The sequence below is a fragment of the Arvicanthis niloticus genome, chromosome 19 (assembly GCF_011762505.2).
Source record: "Arvicanthis niloticus isolate mArvNil1 chromosome 19, mArvNil1.pat.X, whole genome shotgun sequence".
Lineage (NCBI taxonomy): Eukaryota > Metazoa > Chordata > Mammalia > Rodentia > Muridae > Arvicanthis > Arvicanthis niloticus.
Window position 1 is genome coordinate 34,916,729 of NC_047676.1, and position 25,403 is coordinate 34,942,131.

Here is a 25,403-nt window from a genome sequence, read left to right on the forward strand (position 1 = left end):
AATTGTGCATCTGAACAAAGGAGCCTACCTGAGACCATGCTTGCAGGTGCAAACTAGGCTGGAGGAGATCATGGAGCCTGGAGTGCACTAGATCATTTAAAGACTTCTCTGAATGGAGCATCCTATTGTGTGTTCTGATAAGGTCTTTGTAACCTACCCATAGCCTACTTTCAAGTCCTAAGTTCTGTTCACCTTTTGGAGCATAGTTAAAAGCTCTGTGTTGTCCTTTTCTTTGTTTCTCTTTTGGAAAAAATCTTTTATTTTATGAATACATTTGTACTATAAACATTAGGTTGTCATCTAAAAGTACTTTTAACTTATTTTCCCCAAAATATTTTAACACACACACACACACAACACACACACACAGAGAGAGAGAGAGAGAGAGAGAGAGAGAGAGAGAGAGAGAGAGACAGACAGACAGAAAGAGACAGAGAGAGAAACAGAGATTGCACCACCTTTCTTTTTTCCTTCTTTCCTTCCTTTTTAATTAGGATCTCTCTTTGTAGCCCAGGGTGTCCTGAAAGTCATTATGTAGATCATGCTGGATTCTGAACTCCAGAGTACTTAGGTCAAATCATGTACCACCACACTCACTCAGACTGATTAACGTTTCTATTCTAATGTCTGCTTTGTTTTCTTCCTTTAGAGAAATTAATGACAGCATCATCCCTGCAGCCCAGCTCCCTGCTGCTAGCTGCTGACATTACCAAGGCCCCACCTCCCCAGGGCCCCAAGCCCTGGGCTGGGACTGCCCAGGGCAGTCAGTTGCAGTGGCAGAGAGCTCAGCAGAGAGCGGGCCAGGGCACAGGGACCATGCCTAGGAAGAAGCCCTTCAGTGTGAAGCAGAAGAAGAAGCAGCTGCAGGACAAGCGGGAGCGGAAGCGAGGGCTCCAAGATGGGCTTTGCTCCAGTTCCAAGAGCAGCAGCGGGGTCCGGGAGCGGCGGGAGGAGCGGACCCACAAGGCTGATGGGGAATCTGTGACCCATCATATCCGCAGGCTCAACCAGCAACCTTCCCAGGGACTGGGGCCCAGAGGCTATGACCCCAACCGCTACCGCCTGCATTTTGAACAGGACAGTCCAGAGGAGGTGGAGAGGAGAAAGAGAGCAGCCAGAGAGCAAGTGTTGCAGCCTGTCAATGCTGAAGTGCTGGAGTTGGATATCCGGGAAGTGTATCAGCCTGGCTCAGTCCTGGACTTTCCCAGGCGGCCTCCTTGGAGCTATGACATGTCCAAGGAACAACTAATGAGCCAAGAGGAGCGGAGCTTCCAGGAATACCTTCGGAAGATACATGGGGCATACACTTCGGAGAAACTCAGCTACTTTGAACACAATCTGGAGACATGGAGGCAGCTGTGGAGGGTGTTAGAGATGTCTGACATCGTCTTGCTCATTACTGACATCCGACATCCGGTGGTGAACTTCCCACCAGCACTTTATGAGTATGTAACTGGAGAACTAGGGCTGGCCCTGGTGCTGGTCTTGAACAAGGTGGACCTGGCCCCGCCAGCTCTTGTGGTTGCCTGGAAGCATTATTTCCACCAGCACTACCCCCAGCTCCACATCGTCCTGTTCACCTCTTTCCCTCGGGACACGCGAACCCCACAGGAGCCTGGCAGTGTCTTGAAGAAGAATCGGAGACCAGGGAGAGGATGGACTCGGGCACTGGGGCCAGAGCAGTTGCTGAAAGCCTGTGAAGCCATCACTATGGGAAAAGTGGACTTGAGCAGCTGGCGAGAGAAGATTGCTAGGGACCTGGCTGGGGAGTCCTGGGGTAATGTCTCTGGTGAGAAAGAGGAGGAGGAAGACCAGCCAACAGTACTGGTAGAGCAGCAGACTGACTCAGCAATGGAGCCCACGGGCCCCTCCAGAGAGCGCTACAAGGATGGGGTGGTGACCATTGGCTGTGTAGGTTTCCCCAATGTGGGGAAGTCTTCACTGATCAATGGGCTGGTGGGGCGGAAGGTGGTGAGTGTCTCTAGAACGCCAGGCCACACCCGGTATTTTCAGACCTATTTTCTCACCCCCTCTGTGAAGCTCTGTGACTGTCCAGGCCTTATCCTCCCCTCTCTGCTGCCCAGGCAGCTGCAGGTTCTGGCTGGAATCTACCCTATTGCCCAGATCCAGGAGCCCTACACTTCTGTGGGCTACCTGGCTTCCAGAATCCCTGTGCAGGCCCTGCTGCACCTGCGCCACCCAGAGGCAGAGGACCCTTCAGCTGAGCACCCCTGGTGTGCCTGGGACATCTGCGAAGCTTGGGCAGAGAAATGTGGTTATAAAACAGCCAAGGCAGCTCGAAATGATGTGTACAGAGCAGCCAACAGCCTCCTTCGCCTGGCAGTGGATGGCCACCTCAGCCTGTGTTTCCACCCTCCTGGCTACAGGGAACAGAAAGGCACCTGGGAGTCTCATGCAGACATGGCAGAGCAGGTGCTGTCACAGGGCAAGGTGGGGGGATCAGGTGATGAAGAGGAGGGGGAAGATGAGGAGGAGGAGGAACTGATCAGCTCCTGTGAGAAAGGAGAGGAGGATCAGGATGCAGATGCAGAGGGAGAAGGAGATGAGGACACCCCAACTTCAGATCCTGGGTCCTGCCTAGCAGCTGAAACCCAAGCTGAGACTGAGTGACATTGGAGCCCTGGTCTGCTCCATCCCTAAAACCTTGGTGAACAGAAATAAAAGTAGTTGTATTGTAATGGAGATTTGTGTTTACACTGAGGCTTGGGGGGGGGGGGTGAATCATGTCTCAAATCTTGGCACAGTGGCTGGGCTCAAAATGTCATTTACCTATGGAAGAAAACAGGAAATCTGCTTTAAGGAAGGTCCAGAGGCAGAGAGGACCAGAAAAGAAACCAAAACTGCATCACCTACCTGCCTGGCATCTTCCACATCCTTGCACCAGGGATCCAGGCATTTCAGTCAGCATTTAGGGACACACCTTCCCTACCCCAGGTCTGTGCAAAATCCCACCACTGCCTGCTTGACCAAGTCCAGTCCTGTCAGCAAAACTAATGTACAGAGAAACAAAATCACTTATGAAGTTTAAAATCACCATCACACTTCAGCTTGGTCCTGCTGACAACCTAGGGGAACTTGGCTTGGGGAGTAAGTCAGAGCTACTACAGAAGGGGTCCAGAGTGTGAGCCCTGAAGAGCCCACCAACTGCAGCTCCAGAGCCACAGCGCCCCCAGCAGTGAACAAGTCCAGGGCTGAGGCTCCAAAGCAGAACTGAGGGTCTGTCAATGGAGACTTTTGGCTTCTTGCCAGTACTCCTTCCTTGGCTCTGGCACCTGCTTTGCCCTCCAACCAACAAAACTGCATGTCCTACATGACAGTGGTTCATTGCCTGGGCACCAGATAACTCAAATAAAATAAAGACCCTACTATGAGTTACATCAGATTGGCTCCTGTGTGTTATTTTTGGAGATTACTAACATCCCAGGCAGGACAGTTCTCTTCTTGCTCCTCATCTCCTTGGTGTGTGGTTTCTGTTTTATATACTCTAAACAACAACTTTTCCCTTTTTCACGTCTTCTTTTTTGTGGATTTGTAAACACAAGGTTTCAGCATAATATGCTTGTATCCCCCAACCCCTTTCAGGATTATGAACACCACCCACAGAATGAGTGCAGAAGGCTCACATGATCCATCCCAGGGAACACACAGCTGAGGTGTGTCTGGACCTAGAGCAGGAGAGCTGGTTTTTATTTCTCGTGTGTGAAGAAGCTGACTTGGGATTCTGTACCAGTGGCTCCTGGCCTCCTCCAGAACTGCCATGAGCAGATCTTGACCAATGGCTTTCAGCCCTTGATATCTCTGACTTAGAAAACCTCTGGTTTGACAGTTCCTCATGAAACTGCTTTCCAGTCTTACTGTCTGCTTTTCTGTAAATATCATTCCAGTCCATGGCAGCATGGAGCCCAACTATCCCAGCAAACCTCTCCTAGACTCTGTTCAGACACAAGAGACTAGAGGATGGAAATATCATGTGCATTCATCTAAAGGACAGGAAATAAAACACAAGACAGGGAGAGGGGTTGGGAGAGTGGGCAGGTGGAGAGGAGATTCCCTGTCCTGAAGCTTCATCTCTACACTTAGCTGTTTTCTCCTAACCATTTCTCTGCTGGGAATACAGGATCAGCATCTGCTCAGGACCAGCTGACCAAAGGACTATCAACAGGATTTCCTAGCCCGACTTCGTGACACGTGACTTTTATCTCAGCAACAGGGAGGCAGGGGCAGGGAGATCTTTGACTTGGTGGACAGCTTGGTCTACAAACTGGATTTTACAAGAGCCACGTTTACAGAGAGAAACATCCTCCATAATGACTATTGTTTGCTGTCAAGTATGTTGATTCAATCATGAGCTAGCAAAATTCAAAAATGAAGAACACACCTGCAAGGGACTTTGGCTAAATTTGTAGACAGTAATCCCTGTCTATGAGGTAGGAAGGCTTGTCTTTAATGAAGGTCCCTTTGAGCTTGAAAGACACAGGTCTTCTTGATCTGGATCTGCAGCAAGAAAGACACATATCTGTGTTATTGTGATTTTTGTTTTTGATATGAGCCAGGGTTTATCTATAATACCCATGGCTGTCCTGAAACTCACTTTATAGACCAGGCTGTCTTCAAACTCAGAGATATCCACCTGCCTGATTCACTCCCATAGGGCTAGGATTAAAGGTGTGAGACACCACAGGAACACACACCTTTACTTTGGGCCACACCTTCAGAAAGAGGCCTATATAAGAACACAGAGGAAGAAAGTTTTCAGTCAGTCTGCTTGCTCTCTCCTAGCTAGCAAATCTATCCCTTCACTGACACTAGAGCCTACTTCTCTGTGATTCCATTTTCTACTGGAGACCAGCTGAGACATCCAGCCTCAGGGACTGAGAACTTCTGGATTCCTGGACTTTGCTTCCTATCCATCTGGTGTGGAATAAGCTCAACTGCAGCCTGTAAGTCATTCTAATAAATCCCCTTTCAGGAAAGAAAGGGAGAGTGAGAGATCGTTATATTTGATCTTTACTCTCTATACAGGCACCCCAAATAGATTTGCTGGCCCATTAGCATTTTCCCAATTGCCTGTCTAATCAGTCCCCTATCATGTTTACCTCTAGACAATTGCTTCCAGAGTGATATCATCTACTTTGAGAAGCTTCATTCCTTTTGGTTTAGATTTTTGAGACTAGGTATTCCTGTGTAGCCCTAGCTGTCCTGAATCTAGTTCTGACAACCAGGCTGGCCTTGAGGTCAGAGATCTACCTGCCTCTGCTTCTGTGTCTGATATGCTTTTTTCCCCTAAGGATCTTGAAAGAAAGCCTTTTGTCACTATTGGGCAGAATCTTGCCTCCTCAGGCAAGGCAAATAAATGCTAGAATTGTGTGTTTAAAACCCAGCTTCTCACAGTATAATGGTTGGGAGGGGACACAATTCAGGCTATAATTAACTAAGTGGAGGCTTCTGATAATGTAATGTTTGAGAGGGTTCAAGAAGTATAGAGTATAATTAACTAACTGGAGACTTCTCTGAATCACAAGGTCAAGGACTTGCCCTCAGCCTTCCATGGATAAAGCCAAGAAGATGATGCAGTTCTGTACCAGTTCTGTCAAGGATGCACCATATTTTGAAGACCATGCACTGAAATGTGCATGTGTATTGCCAGCAATGAGTACAAGATATACCAAGTCTGAGCCAGCTTGTTTCTGTGGAGAGTCAGGTCACTGCTCTGAGGATGGTTTATTTGTCAATTGGGATCTATATTCCTTTTGTGTATTTGAGAGCTTGGACTACCTGAGACACTACCGCAGATTGACTTGTGCCAAGAAGAGGGGCACAGATGTCTTCCAGAATGAGAGTCAGAGGGAGCCACAAGTGTCCCCAGGAGATGTGGAAAATGACAACTGCAAAAATACAGAGGAGCCAGACCAACCCTCACCAAGCTTGCTCAGGAAGAAAAAGCTGAACCTTGAGACCTGTGTTGGTGGAGACTGCCCTGACCAGGATCCTGCTTCTGACAGTCCCAGATGCCAAGGGGGCTGGGCATGGCTTCAAAGGGCTTTTGGCCAGAAGAAGAAGAGAAAAAGTCACCTAGAATCTCTTTGGAGTCCCAGAGCCCAGAAGCCTGCTAAGGCTTGCAATTAGAGAATCTTCTCTCAGCTCCTGCTGTTACAGAAAGGGCACAGACAATTGCAGTTGTGTCTTTGCAGCCATCTGTTTTGTTTGTTTATTTGCTTGTTTGCTTGTTTACAGCTTTCTTAATAAAAGTGTTAAACTGATGAAAATTTGTGCTCTTCTTTAAATGGTTCAAGGGAAAGATGAAGGGTGGAGTGGACACAGATGAGGATACTCTACTATTTCCTTCTGTTGTTTACAGGACTAACTGGTGGGTTGTTTTAAAGGAAGTTCTCAGGGGATGTTAGGCATCTTGGTTCTCTTGTTTACTGGGCCATAAGATAACCAGTGAACAGGGAGCAACCTTGAGAGCTTTGAGAAACCCTTTTGCTGAATCAACATGGATGACAACTGATCTTCCCCCATGGTTTCCCTCCAAATTAATCTAGGGGTCACCTACAACCTCCAATTTACCCTTCTTCCTTCTGTGTAGAACAGACTAGTCCTGGATTCAGATTTCCTTGCTTTGCCTGTCTATTATGGAGATTAGAGGCCTGTGTCACCACTTCTGATCTGGAGAATCTTTCTATATTTAGCAATTTCCTGAGCAAATTTCTGCATCACAAGTGAACTCACTTGAAGAAACAGGACTTGGCCAAGTTGGAAGGTCATGACACTGCTGACCCTGACACACAAAACCAAGAAAAACCAACTGGCCATGAGAAGTTGGCTTTTATGTGCTTTCAGTCTTGGAAGAGCTTCACATTGTACAAGTGTTAGATCAGCTGTTGGTCTCTAGAAAGTCTAGCATCTCTGTAGGAAATGGATATGAGGTAGGAATGTTCACTCAGGCAGGTGGATCTATGTGAGTTCCAGGCCAGCCTGATTTACAGAGACTTCTGGGACAGACAGGGCCATATAGTGAGAGAAACAAATGGAGGGATGGAGGTAGAAAGGGATGGGGAAAGGAGTGATGGTTGGGTCTGAATGACAAGCCTTGATGCATTTCTGGAATATATAAGGAAGCAGCTCTGTAAAACAGTGCTCAGAACCTGGGAGTCAGTGAGGATGGTTCTCCTGGGATTTTATCCCTGCAACACAAAGCCTGGGAAGTTAGCAGCTCTCACTGTAGTCTACCCTTTCCCTGCAGTGCCAACTGTGTTCTCTACAGCAGGCTGAGCATGTGGGAACTAGTGCTCAAGCATGGTCAACAGCAGCTGTGATTCCAAGACAGTATTTTTGTACTTTGATGGACTGTAGATTGCAGTTTTACCTTTTTATTATTCTCAGGAATTGTAAGTGATCTTTTTCCTCTCATTAATACCTAATCTGTGAACTAAGTCCTGTACCAGGCTAGAAAGTGATCACACCAATGTCAGTGTCAAGAGAACACTTAAATGTCATCACATACAGTTTGCTCTCTGAACTTCATTTTTCAGGAAGTCTGTGTAAGAAATGAAATAAGCACTGTACCACACTACTGACCAGCCTGTTTTCCTTTGAATTTTTAACATTTTCTGTAATTCACATTACCTGGACCTTTCAACAGAGTTGGGAAGACTCAGAGATCATATCTTGGATTCACTGAGAGAATGAAGGCCTTCCATAATTTCTTCTGTAAATAGCAGAACTGGGAGAGTAGTTAGTTCTTCAATACTTCATCAACAATAGAAAATACAAGACATGTTTGCAGAATTTCTGTTACTATTACAAAAATGGCTAAAATTAATATGGTAGTAAAGTGGAATGGGGATTAACTTGAAACTCCTAGTTCCAGCACTTTATTTATACAAGCCTTGATTGGTTTCTGGACACTGCCATTGTCTTACTCAGGGTTTTTATTCCTGCACAAAACAGCATGACCAAGATGCAAGTTGGGGAGGAAATGGTGTATTCAGCCTATACTTCCAAATTGCTGTTCATCACCAAAGGAGGTCCAGACAGGAACTCAAGCAGGTCAGGATGCAGGAGCTGTTGCAGAGGCTGTGGAGGGATGTTTCTTACTGGCTTGCTTCCCCTGGCTTGCAGAGCTTGCTTTCTTATAGAACCCAAGATTACAAGCCCATGGATGGTACCACCCACAAATGGCACCTCCCCCATTGATCACTAATTGAAAATGACTTAGAGCTGGATCTCATGAAGGCATTTCCTCAACTGAAGTTCCTTTCTCAGTGATAACTCCAGCTTCTGTCAAGTTGACACACAAAAGGAGCCAGAAAAATTGACCCTTTGTCAACTTGACACACAAAGACATCACTATTAAGCCTCAACCCTTACTTTCTTTTATTTATTTATTTATTTATTTATTTATTTATTTATTTATTTGGGTTTTTTTGAGACAGGGTTTCTCTGTGTAGTCCTGGCTATCCTGGAACTCACTCTATAGACCAGGCTGGCCTCGAACTCAGAAATCTGCCTGCCTCTGCCTCCCAAGTGCTGGGACTAAAGGCGTGTGCAACCACTGCCTGGCTACAACCCTTACTTTCTTATTCATCCCCAAGACCTAATAACTTTAAATAACCCACACTCTTTTCAAATTCCTACATATTAAAATTTCAATCCCTTTAAGATATCCAATCTCTTACAAAGCAAAGTCTCTTAAGTGTGGGCTCCACTAAAATACTTTCTTCCTTCATGCTGGAAAAATATCAGGGCACAGTCACAATCAGAAGCAAAACCAAACTCCAACCATCCAATGTCTGGGATCCACTCATGAACTTCAGGTCTGCTCCAAGGGCTTGGGTCACTTCTCCAGCCCTGGCCTTTGTAGCACACACCTTGTCTTCTAGGCTCCAGCTGCCTCTATTCCACTGCTGCTGCTGTTCTTGGTGGTCATCTCATGGTACTGGCATCTCAAGACACTACTGTCTGCCACCACAACTAGGCTTCACATATAGTCTCTCATAGACTCCCTTTATGGTAACAAGCCTTGACTGCTTTGCATGACCCCTTCATGTTTTCAAAACCAGTACCACCTGGGTGAATCTTACACCTTACCATGTCCAGCCATTGCACAAGGATTGCACAAGGTATAACCTTGGCTATTTCTGAAACACAGTTTCTTTGTGAAAAAAAAAAACAAAAAAAAAAAAAACCACTTCCCAGAAAATTTCACCTAAATGACACTGGTCTCTTCTTAATTACCACTAATTTCTTAGCTCTAGTTAAACAGCTTCAATAGTCCCAGTAATTCAAAGTTTTCACCTTAGTATCTTTTGTTCTGGTATCTTTTTAATCAGTGCTGATTCTTCAGCCCTAGCTAACACAACCACAGAATCTTCACAACCAAAATAGCAATGGCCTTGATAAGATTCTTTGATTTTCCCTCTGAAATTTCACAAGCCAGGCCTCCATCTTCTGCTTGCTCAGCTTGCTATCTTAGAGGGTCCAGGACTACCATACCATGGATGGCACCACCCAGAATGAGCTCAGCCCTCTACTCTTGATCACTAATTGAAAAAGGTCTTACAGTTGGATCTCATGGAGGCATTAACTCAAGGGAAGCTCCTTTTTCTGTGGTAACTGCATCTGGTGTCAAGTTGACTAACAAAACTAGCAGTACAGGCCCCCTAGGTGAACTTCAAACACATCCTGAAATGAATTGGAAAGAGTTATCCAAACTGAAATGGGTACCTTGTACACAAGGAGTCAAATGACTAGTTCACAGACTCATCTCCTAGAACTTCCAGGGAATGGCGTCTGGCTGTTAGGAAGCTTATTTAATTCAGAAATGTGTATTGTATTTACTTTGTTTTCAACTTGTCATGATTGCTTGTCCTTCAGGACTCTGAAGTTCAATATACCCTTACATGTAAATAACTGTATGTTATCCTGTTTCATGAAGTTTTAAAGGAAACAAACCAAGTTGAAAATCAGAAGAAGACCTTTATGATCATGGACCTGACTCAAAGCACCAAATTCAGCATCCCTTTCCCTTCCCAACTCAGGTGTACAGGAAGGGCTTTCCTGCTCAGCAGGAGACTTCAGCACTAAGACTTCCTGTGGAAATCCATCCATCAAGAACACAGAGGGAACTAGGGAGGAGGGTTTACCCACTAGGCAGGAGTGTTATAGGCAGTGGATGTACTTTTAGGGAAGTAAGCTGCTGCCCCTTTAAATGATGGTTCTGCTCCCTGCCAATTGATTTTGTTCTGAAAAAGTATTCTAGAGAAAACCAGCCAGGACCAACAAGGATACCCTGAAAAAAAGCATAAAAAATCAAATATAAAAAGAAAAGAAAATTTACCTACCTATAGAACCCAGGTATGCACATCTCATCTGAGCCACCATAGTCCTTGGATTTCTGATCCCCTTCTAAGTCAGGCATCTCTGATCTGTCAAACCCCAGAGACTGCTGCTGTAGAGGGATTAGGCATGCCTACATCCTATCTGACAACTTCCCTAAGCTGTTTCACTCCTATGCATGTATATATTTTTGATAGTATTTCCTCTAATGAAATATATGTATGATAGGTATATTTTGTAAGGATAATGATTTTTAAGATATAACATTTAAAAAGAAAATAACATTTACTACACCAAGTAACAATCTGTCATAAAAGAAGAGTTTCCAGAAAGGGCAACTTTCCATAAAGTATGCAAATATCTCACACTGTCTTTCACTACTTCTCTGGCGAGATGGTTTACTTCTTTATATCACACTTATAAGGTTTCTAGGTGTTTTTGAAAGTTGTTTTATGGGTCCCCAAATACTATTTATAAGTTTACACAATGTCAAAAGTACCTAGGATGCATTTTGTTGTCGTATTTTATTTATTCTGTTCACTTTTATTTTTCAGTGTATTGCTTTATTCAGGGGTCATTACTGAGTCCCCTGTCTCCCACATGAGCTGTGCAGGAGAAGATGTGTCAGAAAGCAAATCAAAGCTGGAATGTTTCCTGTAGCATTGGGATGTTCCTGAGTATGATGACTGAGGGAGAAAAGGTGCTCTGAACACACTCAGGAATAGAGAGGTATAGGAGGGTCAGCAAGTGAAAGTGCAGACACCTGTGCAGTAACAGATCCTAAGGGATATTGAGGATTTCATATGGAGAATTAGAATTCTCATGAGGATGTCCTCTATTCAAGCAGAGATCAAAGACTTATTGAGGAAAGGAGACTTAGAGTAGAGCTGCAGCAGGCCATTCAGAAAAGACATCTTGAAGAGTACTTCTGAACTTTGGCTCTGAAGAAATTAAGGTGGCAGTGGACACCATCGAGCCTCATGTGAAATCCTCTCACAGAAGCATCTCTTGACTACAAAAATCAATGGTCTGCTTCCTGTTACATAACAAAGTACAACATTTGAGCAATGTGACTATCATGTTTCTGTCTCATGCTGCCATGCCTTCTGTCTGGGATGGTGGAGTCTGTCCTCTGAGATTCAATCTGCCTGAGATGTTTGAAAGCCTGGGCTCACTTCTTGTCTTTCTTAACTGCCCATACAGTGAGAACAACTGGCCTCTTCTCCAGCTGCTCTTTCTACCCTGCTGGGTTGCACTTCATCCCATTGAACTCTCTCCTTGAAAAGAAACCTTGCTTGCCTTCCAGGGTGGGTAGGAATCAAATAAACCTTTTTTTCTTTTTTTGGAATTTAAAAACAAAATAACCAATAATGAGTAACATTGACTCTGTTTCATCTAGTCATGGAACCAGAGATAACCTGTGACCTTCTGGTATTAAAGTCTTCAGACAGGTGTAGACAATATCCAGACACCCAGATGTGGTGATCTACCTACTACAACTCCTATAATGCACCCTCATTTTAATTATTATCATAGAACTCTTGTCATTTTTTATAAAAGCATTGGTTCATTCATTCATTCATCCATCCATCCGTTTCCATTCATTCTGTGATGGTTTAAAGAAAGGTGGTCCTCAAAGTCTCATATTTGAATATTTGGTCCCTAGTTGGTTGAATTCTTTTGGAAAAATGAGAAGGTATGATCATTTTGGAAGGAAGTGACTCCTGTTATTCTGTGTATCTGTCTCTCTGTCTCTGTCTCTATCTCTGTCTCTCTTTCTCTCTCTTTCTCTTCTTGTGGTTGAACAAGATGTGAGCAATCTCAGCCATTTCTTCTCTCTGTCATCATAGTCACTAACCCTCTGAAACTATAATTCAAACTAACCACTTCTTTCATAAGTTGCTTTGACTTTGATTATTTTGCTTACTATGAGTCATGTAACAGTAACAGACATATTCAAAAAATTTCTGCTTCTGATGATGTGAAGTTGCATGTTGTTAATTTCATGCAACTATGCGTACTCTTTTCAACTGTTGCCCCTCGCACCTCTCAATCATTCTTGAGATCATTAGTCAACTTTTCTCCACACATTTCATCCAGCTACTCTCAAGTGAGAAAAGGATAACATGATTTCATGTACCTACCAAGCCTAGGACCTGCAAATGAAAGACACTTGATTTCTGTCACCTTGAAACTTGGTGATCCATTGGGTGTGGAACAAGCATCTTTTTGCAGCCCGTACAATTTTATAATTTATGTGGAACTCACGGGGGTCCTAGAGTGGGACAATATGATTAGCTGTCTCAGTTGCTGCTTTACATTGTGTCCAATTCCTGCACTGATCTGCCCACTCAGAGACCTTTCCTGTGAGTTTATTACCAAAAGTGATTCATTTCCTTGTTTGGTGAGTTGCTACTTATCTTTACCTTCTCTTGGCACACAGATATCACCCCATACCCTGGCAAGTGTTTAGATTATCAAAGAACCTGACCACATAAATTTTTTTTCAGTGAGTCTCTGTACCCAACGTGAAAAAATCCTTCATCTTTTGAGAGAGGGCCTGACTATGCAGTCTTTGCTGAATTACTCCAGTGACCAGACCTACCTTGAGCTCAGAGACCTGCCTCTGGTAGGTGGTAGGATTAGAGGTGTGTACAGGCACTCCTGGCTCTGGAAAGCCTTATGATTTGATTATAAACCTTAGAGGCCTTCTGCTGTTCCTCAGACCCAATCCATGAACACCATTTGTTGGATCTGGCAGTCAAACTTACACAGTATTATCTGAAAGAAGCATGGATTAAATGTTATCCTGTTATTTTTGGTGGCCAAGTTAGAGGATCAAAAATCAGATTGTTCCTTTTTTGTTATTGTATCCTGTAGATCACTTGCAGCCTGCCCAGTTCCCTGCTTTTACCCATACTTCCACTCTGCCCTCTCATGGAAAATAATATAAGAAACCCTAGTTAGTGGGCCACTCATTTGTCAGTAGAATATGAGACTATTAATCTCATGGTCATGCATTTGTGCCACACATTAGGCGCCAATTTGTTGTGGTAAATCTCTGACCCAAATAAGTCCAGTCAAGAAAAACACAACTTAATATTTATGGATATAAACTAGAGGCCTAGATTTGGCAGATCTACCATTGCACTACTCTATTCCCCAGCTATGAGATCCCTTACAACTTGAAATTTTCCCAGGCCAAGTTCTTCTCCTCCATTGTCATTCCACCTCTGGCTCCTCTGTCACCTCTCCTGTCCTTTCCCCTTCCCACTCCTCCTCTTCTGACTCCTCCTCTAAGCCTTTTTCTCTACCTCACCTTCTACTTCCCAATCACTGGCTCCAGCCTTTATTTTACAAATTCAATTGGACAGAAGGTTCACAAGAGTACTGATTCACTTGTCCTCTGCAGCCCTTCCCAAGAAAGTGGATCTACCATCAAAAAAAACGAGGCTGGGGCTATCCACAACACTTCCACTCTGCCCTATTCTGGAAGACAATATAGGAAACCCTAGTGAGTGGGCCACTCTTTTGTCCCTACCAAGCCAGTTAGTGTCCACATCCCACTCCTAATGAAACTCCACTCACAGGGAAATTCCTCTGACTTGATTAGTGACCACTTCCTATCCCAGATTCAAATGCTGATTTTGCCCCTGAAAAACAATTTCACAGGACTGTGATGGAGAGGAAAGACTTTTAATTATGTACTCTTTCCATAAGAATGCAATTATTCTACACAATTTTTTTTAAAATTAAGTAACATATCAATTAAACAATCAGAAGGACAAAATAAAGAGACTTCCAGGCTCCTAGGGATGTGGGGCACAGTGCCAGCTCTGAAGTCCACAGAGGCAGCCTGGGTCTCTTTCTAGGTTTTTCTCTGGCTCCTCCCAGTGAGTATATTGAAAGATTTCAAGTTGTATGCTCTCCACATTGCTTGGGTATCTTTCCTTTCCAGGTTTCTCTCTCATGTAAGCCTCTGTTTTTAGTCATTTCTGGGAGCTCACTTGGCTTCAGAATTCACTTGGGGCAAGCATGTCTCTACCACTGAGGGTTCTGTCATCTTTTGGCTGGTTCAGAACCCACTGAACTCTTTTCCTGGAAGAGGCTCCTACTTCTTGAGGACCCCAAAGGCTCTGTGAAATTTCAGCCATTGGTTCTTCTACATGCTGCTTTCTATAGCATTTCTGTCCCCTCTCTTTTCCAAATGCAGCTTTATCCATCACTATGGCTATGTTGGGTTTCCCAGGTCCCCAGCACTGGGGGTGCTGGCAGGAGGGATGGCTCAGGGCCTCAAAATTATCCATTGCCCAGGCCCAGGCCTGTTCTTGATTCATGTCTGTAAGGATGTTGGGCTCTGTGTGGTACTTCCTGCCAGGCAGCTCTTCTAAGGCTGATGCAACCGAAGCCATGACTTCTTTTTCCTGACCAAGTGGGAGAGTTTAGCAGCTAATGTTCTCCAGATTATATTATAATCTGAAATTTTAAACAATAATTAATATATACTTATCTGTTATGTTATATACTATATATTTCTCCTGGTAATATGTATTTAATAAATTTACTTCAGGAGTGGTAGCAGAGTTAGCTCATATATTACTTGTATTAACAGGTGCAGCTGCTAAATAAATTTATCAAATACTTTCAATTGATCTCTATTTTATGATAGTTGATTTCTGTGTTTTGACAGTATCCATTTAGAGACTGTGAATATAGCTCAATGGCAAACCCAAAGGAATATACTTTCTTCTCATCAACTCAGGGATCCTTCTCCAAAATTGACTATTTTCTTGATCCTAAACCAAGCCTCAACAGATACAGTAAAAATGAAATAATACCTTGTATCTCGTCAGACACCCATGGATGAAAGCTGCACTTCAACCACAACAGAAACACCAGAAAGCCTACACAACTCTCTACCCAATGATCTTTGGGTCAGGGAAGAAATCAAGAAAGATATTAAAGACTTTCTAGAATTCAATGAAAATGAAGGCACGTTTATGAGACACAATGAAAGCAGTCCTAAGAGCAAAATTCACAGTGAAATGCCTCCATAAAGAGATGAGAAAGGTCTCATATCAGTAATGTATAAGTCATATTAGGTAGGGTCCTCTAGAGTCACAGAACTTCTAGAATGTCTGTGTATATTAAGGGAATCAATTGTAATGACTTGCAGTCTGCAATGCAACCAACCTAATAATGGGCAACTGTGAATTGGAAGTCCAAAAGTCTAGTAGTTTCAGCTGGTCATCTCTAGAACCTGGAATCCTGAAGAGGTAGATTCCAACAGATGTGCTGGCAAGTAAGTGAAAGCAAGCAAAGAATCAGTCTTCCTTCTTCCACTATCCTTATATAGGCCTCCAGCAGAAGGTGTGGCTCACAGTAAAGATGTGTACCACCAGAACTTCCTTTCTGTCACCCATGCGGACCTTGAACTCAGAGATCTGATTGCATCTGTCTCCTAGGATTAAAAGCATGTGGTACTTTGCCTGGGGCTAAGCTTTTCCTGGCCATTCTGCTTCAAGATCTCCATCCCAAGATCCAGATCAGAAGCCTGTGTCTTCCAGCTTCAAGATCTGGATCACAGGTGCCCTTAATTTCCGGATGACACTTCATTCCACGTGTACTCAAGATGACAACAAGGAGTAGCCATAAAAAACTACACCTGGAAGCTCTAGAAAAAGAAGAAGAAGAGGTAAGCATGCCAAAGAGTAGAAGGCAGGAAGTAATCAAAACCGGGGAGGAAAGCAATCAGTAAGAAGCAAAGAAACAATATAAAGTATCAACAAACCAAGAGCTGGTTCTTTAAGAAAATCAAGAAGATAGACAAATCCTTAGCGAAACTCCACTGCCAATAACAAAAATAACAGGAAACAACACTCATTTTTCCTTAATAGCTCTTAATATCAATGGACTCAATTCTCCAGTAAAAAGACATAGACTATCAGACTGGATACATAAACAGGACCCAACATTTTGCTGCATTCAGGAAACACACCTCTGTGGAAAGGACAGACACTACCTCAGAGTAAAAGGTTGGAAAACAATCTTCCAAGCAAATGGTCCCAAGAAACAAGCTGGAGTAGCTATTCTAATATCAAATAAAATCAGTTTTCAACCAGAAGTAATCAAAAAAGATGAAGAAGGACACTTCATATTCATCAAAGGAAAAATGTACCAAGAGGAACTCGCAATTCTCAACATCTATGCCCCAAATGTAAGGGCACCCACATACATAAAAGACACTTTACTAAAACTTAAAGCATACATTGCACCCTACACAATAATAGTGGGAGATTTCAACACCCCACTCTCAGCTATGGACAGATCATGGAAACAGAAACTAAATCTAGTCACAATGAAACTAACAGAAGTTATGAACCAATTGGACTTCACTGACATCTATAGAACATTTCATCCAAAAAAAAAAAAAAAAAAAAAAAAGAATATACCTTCTTCTCAGCACTTCATGGTACCTTCTCCAAAATAGACCATATAATTGGTCACAAAACAGGCCTCAACAGATACAAAAAGATTGAAATAATCCCTAGTAACTTATCAGACCACCATGGATTAAGACTTGTCTTTGACATGGACAAAAACAACAGAAAGCCCACATACACTTGGCAACTGGACAATGCTCTACTCAATGATAACTTGGTCAAGGAAGAAATTAAGAAAGAAATTAAAGACTTTTTAGATTTAAATGAAAATGAGGACACATCATATCAAAACATGTGGGACTCATTGAAAGCAATACTAAGAGGAAAAATCATAGCTCTAAGTGCCCACAAAAAGAAAGTGGAAAGATCATACATTAACTAACAACTTGACACCAAACCTGAAAGCATTAGAACAAAAAGAAGCTAGTATACCCAAGAGGAGTAGACAGCAGGAAATAATCAAACTCAGGACTGAAATCAACCAAGTCCAAACAAAAAGAACCATACAAAATATAAACAAAACCAGGAGCTGGTTCTTTGAGAAAATCAACAAGATAGACAAACCCTTAGCCAGACTAACCAAAAGCTGCAGAGACAGCATTCAAATTAATAAAATCAGAACTGAAAAGGGAGACATAACAACAGAAACAGGAACTTAAAAAAATTATCAAATCCTACTACAAAGGCCTATACTCAACAAAATTGGAAAATCTGGAGGAAATGGACAATTTTCTAGATAGATACCAGGTACCAAAGTTAAATGAGGAGCAGATAAACCATCTAAACAGTCCCATAACGCCTAAAGAAATAGACACAGTCATTAAAAATCTTCCCACCAAAAAATGTCCTGGGCCAGATGGTTTCAGTGCAGAATACTTTCAGACCTTCAAGGAAGACCTAATACCAATCTTCTTCAAGCTACTCCATCGAATAGAAACAGAAGGAACACTACCCAATTCATTCTATGAAGCTACCATTACACTCATACATAAACCACAGAAAGACCCAACAAAGAAAGAGAACTACAGACCAATCTCTCTTATGAATATTGATGCAAAATACTCAATAAAATTCTCGCAAACCGAATCTAACAACACATCAAAACAATTATCCATCAAGATCAAGTAGGCTTTATCCCAGGAATGCAGATATGGTTCACTATTCGGAAATCCATCAATGTAATCCACTACATAAATAAACTCAAAGAGAAAAACCACATGGTCATCTCACTAGACGCTGAGAATGATAGTATCCAAATGAACAAAATCAGTATGGATGAAAAGTGAGGCCTAGCAACTGAGTAAGGTAGGTCAAAGAATCAATAATTAGGTCCTACATCAGATCCGCTCCTGTGTGTTATTTTTGGAGATTACTAACATCCCTCACAGGACAGTTCTCTTCTTGCTCATCTCCTTGGTGTGTGGTTTCTGTTTTATATACTCTAAACAACAACTTTTCCCTTTTTCACTTCTTTTTTGTGGATTTGTAAACACAAGGTTTCAGCATTATATGCTTGCTTCCCCCAACCTCTTTCTGGATTATGAACACCACTTACAGAATGAGTGCAGAAGGCTCACATGATCCATCCCAGGGAACACACAGCTGAGGTCCTTGTGTGCCAGTGGCTGCTGGCCTCTTCCAGTACTGCCATGAGCAGATCTTTGCCATAGATTCTGCCCTTGTTATCCCTGATTTAGAAGACCTCTGGATTGAGAGTCTCTCAAAAAAGAGCTTTCCAGTCTTGCTCTGCTTCCCTGTAAATAGGCTCCAGTCCATGGCAGCATGGAGCCCAACTATCCCAGCAAATCTCTGCTGGCATCTGTCCAGACACAAGAGACTAGAGGATGGAAATATCATGTGCATTCATCTAAAAGACAGGAAATAAAACAGGAGACAGGGAAGAGTAAGCAGGTGGAGAGGAGATTCCCTGTCCTGAAGATTCATCTCTACACTTAGCTGGTTTCTCCTAACCATTTCTCTGTTGGGAATACAGGATTAGCATCTGCCCAAAACTCGAGCTGATCAAAGAACTATTAACAGGATCTCCTAGCAGGACTTGGTGACACATGACTTTATTTTCAGCACAAGGAAGGCAGAGGCAGGGAGATCTTTGACTTGTTGGCCAGCTTGGGCTACAAAGAGGATTTCACAACAGCTAAGTTTACACAGAGAAACCCTTGCTGTAATGACTATCATTTGCTGTCAAGCATGTTGATTAAATCTTGAAATAACAAAATTCAAACTGGAGGACACATCTGCAAGGGATTTTGCTAAATTTGTAGACAGTAATCCCTGTCTATGAGGTAGGAAGGCTTGTCTCTAATGAAGGTCTTTTTGAGATTGAAAGACACAGGGTTTCAATCTGGATCTGCAGCAAGAAAGGCACTTATTGTGATTTTGTTTTTGATATGAGCCAAGGTTTGTCTATAACACCCATGGCTGTCCTGGAACTCACTTTATAGACCAAGCTGTCTTCAAACTCAGAGATATCCATCTGTCTGATTCACTCCAATAGAGCTGGGATTAAAGGTGTGAGCCACCACACACATAAACAGCTGAAGGCACTCATCTTCAATCTAGACATTGACTCTGAAACACACACCTTTAAAATGGGCCATGCCTTCAGCTGGAGGCCTATATAAGAACACGGAGGAAGAATATTTTCATTTACCTGCTTGCTCTCTCCTAGCTAGCAAGTCTATTACTCTGCTGGCACTAGAGTCTTCTTCTCTGTGATTCCATGTTCTACTGAAGACCAGCTGAGACATCCAGCCTCAGGGACAGAGAACTTCTGGATTCCTGGACTTTGCTTCCTATCCATCTGGTGTGGAATAAGCTCACCTGCAGCCAGTAAGTCATTCTAATATATCATTTAAAAAAAAAAAAAAAAGAGGAGAGAGTGAAAGATCACTATATTTGATCTTTACTCTCTAAGCCAGGCTCCCCAAATAGATTTGCTGGCCCACTAGCACTTTCCCCATTGCCCGTCTAATCAGTCCCCTATAATGTTTAACTCCAGACAATTGCTTCCAGAGTGATAGCATCTTACTTTGAGAAGCTTCACTCCTTTTTTGTTTGCTTCTTTTGTTTTTTTGAGACTAGGTTTTCTTGTGTTGTTCTAGCTGTCCTGAAACTAGTTCTGACAACCAGGCTGGCCTTGAGCTCAGAGATCCACCTGCCTCTGCTTCTGTGCCTGACATGCTTGTTTTTCTCAGGTTCTGAAATGAAAGGCTTTTGGCACCAGACTGGGCAGAATCTTGCCTCCTTAGACAAGGCAAATGGATGCTAGAATTGTGGGTTTAAAACCCAGCTTCTCATAATGCAATGGCTGGGAGGGTTCAAGAAGTATAGAGTATAATTAACTAACTGGAGTTTTCTCTGAATCAAAAGCTCAAGAACTTGCCCTCAGCCTTCCATGGATAAAGCCAAGGAGATGATGCCGTTCTGTCCCAGTTTTGTCAAGGATCCATCAGATCCTGAAGAACATGCACTGCTAAGTGAACATGTCTTCCCAGCCCTGAGTACCAGATGTTCCAAGTCTGAGCCAGGTTGTTTCTGTGGAGAGTCAAGCCACTACTCTGAGAATGGCTGGATTGTTGATTGGGATCTATACTTGGACTACCAGAGATACTACCACAGACTGAAATATGTCATGAAGAGAGGCACAGAGATCTTCCAGAATAAGTGTCAGAGGGAGCTACAAGTGTCCCCAGGAGATGATGACAATGACAACTGCAAATATACAGAGAAGCCAGAAGAACCCTCAACATGGGTGCTCAGGGTGAAAGTACTGGAACTTGAGACTTGTGATGGTGGAGACTGCCCTGACCAGGATCCTGCTTCTGACAGTCCCAGGCACCTAGGCTGCTAGGCATGGCTTCAAAGGGCTTTTGGCCACAAGAAGAAATGAAAAGGCCTCCCAGAACTCTGGAGCCCAGGAACCCTGAGGCCTGATAATACTTGCAATTAGGGGATCTTCTGTCAGCTTCTGCTGTTACAGCAAAGGCAGACACAAGGGCAGTTGTGTCTTTGCAGCCATCTGTTTTGTTTGTTTATTTGCTTGTTTGCTTGTTTACAGCTTTCTTAATAAAAGTGTTAAACTGATGAAAATTCATGTTCTGTTGAAATGGTTCAAGGGAAATATGAAGGGTGGAGTGGACACAGATGAGGATGCTCTATTGTTTCCTTCTGTTGGTTACAGGACTAACTGGTGGTTTGTTTTATAGGAAGTTCTCAGGGACCATAGCCATCCTGGTTCTCATATGTGCTGGGCCATAAAATAACCAGCACACATGGAGCAAACTTGAGAACTTTTAGAAATCCTTCTGCTGAGTAACATGTATTACAACAGATCTACTGACATGGTTCCCCTCCAAATTATTTTAGGGGTCAACTGCAACTTCCAGTTTACCCCTTCTTCCTTCTTTGTAGAATAGGCTAGTCCTGGATTCAGATTCACTTTGCTTTGCCTCTCTATTATGGATATTACAGGCCTGTGCCACCACTTCTGATCTGGAGAATCTTTCTATATTTAGCAGTTTCCAGAGCAAATTTCTGCATCACAAGTAAACTCTCTTGAAGTAATAGGACTTGGCCAAGTTGGAAGGTCATGACACTGCTGACCCTGACACACAAAACCAAGAAAAACAAACTGGCCATGAGAAGTTGTCTTTTATGTGCTTTCAATCTTGGAAGAGCTTCATATTGTACAAGTCTTAGATCAGCTGTTGGTCTCTAGAAAGTCTGGCATCAGAGTAGGAAATGGATGCAAAGTAGGCATGTTCACTCAGGCAGGTGGATTCCTGTGAGTTCCAGGACAGCCTGGTTTACACGGAGACTTTCAGGACACATAGGGCCATATAGTGAGAAAAACACATAAATGAAGGAAGGGATGGAGGGAGGGAAGGATGGAGAAAGGAGTGATGGATGGGTCTGAATGACAGACATTGATGCATTTGTGGAGCATATAAGGAAGCAGCTCTGTAAAACAGTGCTCAGGAACTGGGAGTCAGTGAGGATGGTTCTCCTGGGATTTTATCCATGAAACACAAAGCCTGGGAAGTTAGCAGCTCTAGCTGTAGTCTACCTTTTCCCTCCAGTGCCAACTGTGTTCTCTCCAGCAGGCTGAGCATGTGGGAACTAGTGCTCAAGCATTTTCAACATCAGCTGTGATTCCAGGATAGTGTTTTCATACTTTGATGAACTGTGGATTGCAGTTTTACCTTTTCATTGTTCTCAGGAATTATAAGTGATCTTTTTCCCCCAGTAATACCTAATCTGTGAACTAAGTCCTGTACCAGGCTAGAGAGTGATCACACAGATATCAGTGTGAAAAGGAAACTTAAGTGTCAATTGCTTACAGTTTGCTCTCTGAACTTCATTTTTTAGGAAGTCTGTATAGGTTGAAATAAGCACTGTCCCACAGTACTGACCAGCATGGTTTTTTTTTTTTGTTGTTGTTGTTTTTTTTGTTTTTTGAATTTTTAACATTTTCTGTAATTCACATCACCTGGACCTTTCAAAAGAGGTGGGAAGACTCAGAGAGCATATCTTTGATACACTCACAGAATGATAGCCTTTTATAATGTCTTCTATAAAGAGCAAACCTGGGAGAATAGTTCTTCAATCCTTCAGCTAGAATAAAATATAAGATATTCTTGCAGAATTTCTGTTACTAGTGCAAAAATGACAAAAACTAATTTGGCAGTAAAGTGGAATGGGGATTATGTTGAAACTCATACTTCAGCACTGTCTCTATCTCAGCCTTGATTGGTTTCTGGACACTGCCATTGTCTAAGGGTTTCTATTCCTGCACAAAACATCATGACCAAGATGCAAGTTGGGAAGAAAGGGTTTATTCAGCTTACACTTCCATAATACTGTTCATCACCAAAGGAGGTCAGGACTGGAACTCAAGCAGGTCAAGTTACAAGAGCTGATGCAGAGGCCATGGAGGGATGTTTCTTACTGGATTGCATCCACTGGATTGCTCAGCTTGCTTTCTTATAGAACCCAAGACTACAAGCCCATGGATGGTACCACCCAAAAATGGCACCTCCACACTTGATCACTAATTGAGAAAATGCCTTACAGCTGGATCTCATGAAGGCATTTCCTCAACTGAAACTACTTTTTCTGTGGTAACTCCAGCTTGTGTCAAGTTGACAAACAACCAGTTAGTACAGACCACTAGGTGAATTTCAAGCACATCATGAAATGAATTTGACACAGGTACCCTAACTTAAATAGGTTTTTTTTTGATGCAATAATTCACATGACTAGTTAACTGACTGATTTCCCAGGTAATGAAGTCTGGATTTTGGGAAGGTTATTTATCTCTGAAAGGTTTATGTATTTACTTTTTTGCAAGTTGTCATAACTGTGGGTTCTTCTGGACTCTGAAGGACATCATACAATCCAAGGTGGGAATCAAGAGACCCTGGTAATCATGGACTGCTCTCATATCACAAAGTAAAGTATCCCTTTGTAGAGTGAAAAATTATAAAAATCATTTTATAAAATGTATATAGGCTTTTCTTTAGGCCTCACTTTAAAGGGAATGGAACTTTTTCTCTGAAGCAAGCTAAAACTATAGAATGGTTGGTTTCAGGAACCAGCTAAGCACAAAGGGAAGAGAGGAATGCAAGTCATCTAGGTGGTGCTGAGAAACTAGTGACCATGATGACAGGGCAGGGCCATGTCCAGAGCAACTGAGAAATAGTTGAGAAAGTGAGAGAGCAAGGCCACAATGACAGGGCAAGGCTACAGTGACATGGCAAGACCATATTTTTGAGAAGAATGAGTATACAGAGTGTCTTCCACATGACCCTGACTCACATAGGTTGGGTTCCTCTGGAATGTTCTGCTATTTTTATATTGTGTATCCTTAGCAACCCCTCACTCCCTCCTCACTCACTGGGTTTGTGGTTTTCCCCTTTAAAAAGCCCCTCAGCCAGCTGGTCTTTGTCAATTCAGCTCCTGCATGAGCAAACAAATTGACATTTAGCCGGCTAACTCTCCTGAATAAAGCCTCTGCTCTTTGCATCCAGATTCAGTGTCTTGAGAGTTTTGGGTGGCCACGACTTCCTGAGACTTCAGTGAGGGTCTCCCCTGAGAGGGGGTCTTCACCTTTTTCTTCCAAACTCTGGTATACAGGAAGGGCTTTCCTGCTCAGCAGGAAACTTCAGCACTAAGACTTCCTATGGAAATCCATCCATCAAGAATACAGAGGGAAGTAGGGAGGAGGGTTTACCCACTGGGCAGGATTGTTATGGGCAAGTGGAAATACTTTCAGGGAAGCAAGCTGCTGCTCCTTTGAATGATAGTTCTGGTCTCTGCCCATTGATTTTGTTCTGAAATAGTGTTCTAGAGGAAATCAGACAGGACAACCAAAGATACAAAAAGAAAACACAAACAAATACAAAGGTAAAAGAAAATTTAACTACCTCTAAAACCAAGCAATGCAGATCTCATCTGAGCCATTATACTCCTTGGAATTCCACTTCTCTTTTAAGTCAGGCATGTCTCAAAGGTCAAACCCCAAGGACTGCTGTTGTAGAGAGATTAGCCATGCCTACATCCTATCTGACAACTTCCCTAAGCTGTTTCACTCCTATGGATGTGGAACTCAGGGATGTCAGAGTGGGACAATAGGATCAGCTGTCTCAGGTGCTGCTTTACACTGTGTCCAATTCCTTCACTAATCTACCCATCCCAGAGACTTTCCTCTAAAGTTTATTAAGTAAGGGATTTAGTTCATTGTTCTGAGAGTTGCTACTTATCTTACCTTCTCTCTACACACAGACACCACCCCCACACCCTTGCAAGTGCTTAGATTGTCAGTGAACCTGAGCACCTGAAATTTTTATCATCGAATCTCTCTTCCTGAGAGGGAAAGAATAATTCCCTGTGAAGGGGGGTCTCACTGTGCAGTCCTTGCTGTTCAGGAATTTACTCTGCAGAACTGACTGACCTTGAACTTAGAGAGCTGCTGAAAGACCCCCACTCAAGGGGACCCTCACCCAAGTCCAGACCTGCCTGCCCCAAGGACAAAAGAGAGACCTTCTTGATGCAATTGCAGAGTAGGTTTAATGACGAGGGCTCTCGGTCCAGAACGTATCTCACGAAGGAGATAGAGGTTCTGACCCAGAACCCAGGAAATTTGGGATATTTATAGGTGTTGGGGAGAGTGGGAAAATTTGGCGCTGTCACATATGATTGGATATTTCAAACATCAGCAACTTGAAGAAGAGGCTACTTGTGAGCTGTCAGGATGACTAGATACTTTTGACCATGAAACCTTGGACTTCTCCAAAAGGGGGAGAGAAAAGTAAACACCAGATAGCCCACTACTCACTTGGGCTTATTTGGACTTGTCTGGGCATGTCCTTGCATGCCTTTTCATTTTTGGTCACCCTGCCCCTGGAGGGACTTAATATTTTATTATGACTATATTTAACAAATTGTTGGTGGTCTTTGCTGACCATGAATTTTTGTTATTGTTACAATGCTGCTTTCAATTTTGTTCTCACACTGCCTGCCTCTAAGGTGTTAGGATTAAAGGTAAGCACAGGCCTGCCTGGCTCTGGAAATGTTTGT

At 43.0% G+C, this 25,403-nt stretch overlaps 1 protein-coding gene and 1 pseudogene across 1 annotated transcript; both read left to right on the forward strand.

Moving 5' to 3' along the window:
* The window catches only part of LOC117723848 (serine/threonine-protein phosphatase 2A 56 kDa regulatory subunit gamma isoform-like), a 691,904-nt pseudogene that overhangs the window by 498,379 nt on the left and 168,122 nt on the right, over positions 1-25,403 (forward strand).
* LOC117723682 (guanine nucleotide-binding protein-like 1) lies at positions 817-2,372 on the forward strand. Its single transcript, XM_076916175.1, has 2 exons — positions 817-1,971; positions 2,085-2,372. Exons 1-2 carry the CDS (start codon positions 817-819, stop codon positions 2,223-2,225), a joined length of 1,296 nt encoding a protein of 431 aa, XP_076772290.1. The 3' UTR covers positions 2,226-2,372.

Bases quoted from the DNA above. Each gene is read 5' to 3' on its own strand.
- LOC117723682 (XM_076916175.1), top strand. From the start codon at position 817: ATGCCTAGGAAGAAGCCCTTCAGTGTGAAGCAGAAGAAGAAGCAGCTG. The intron at 1,972-2,084 runs GTGAGTGTCTCT...TCTGCTGCCCAG, and splicing joins GGCTGGTGGGGCGGAAGGTG to GCAGCTGCAGGTTCTGGCTG.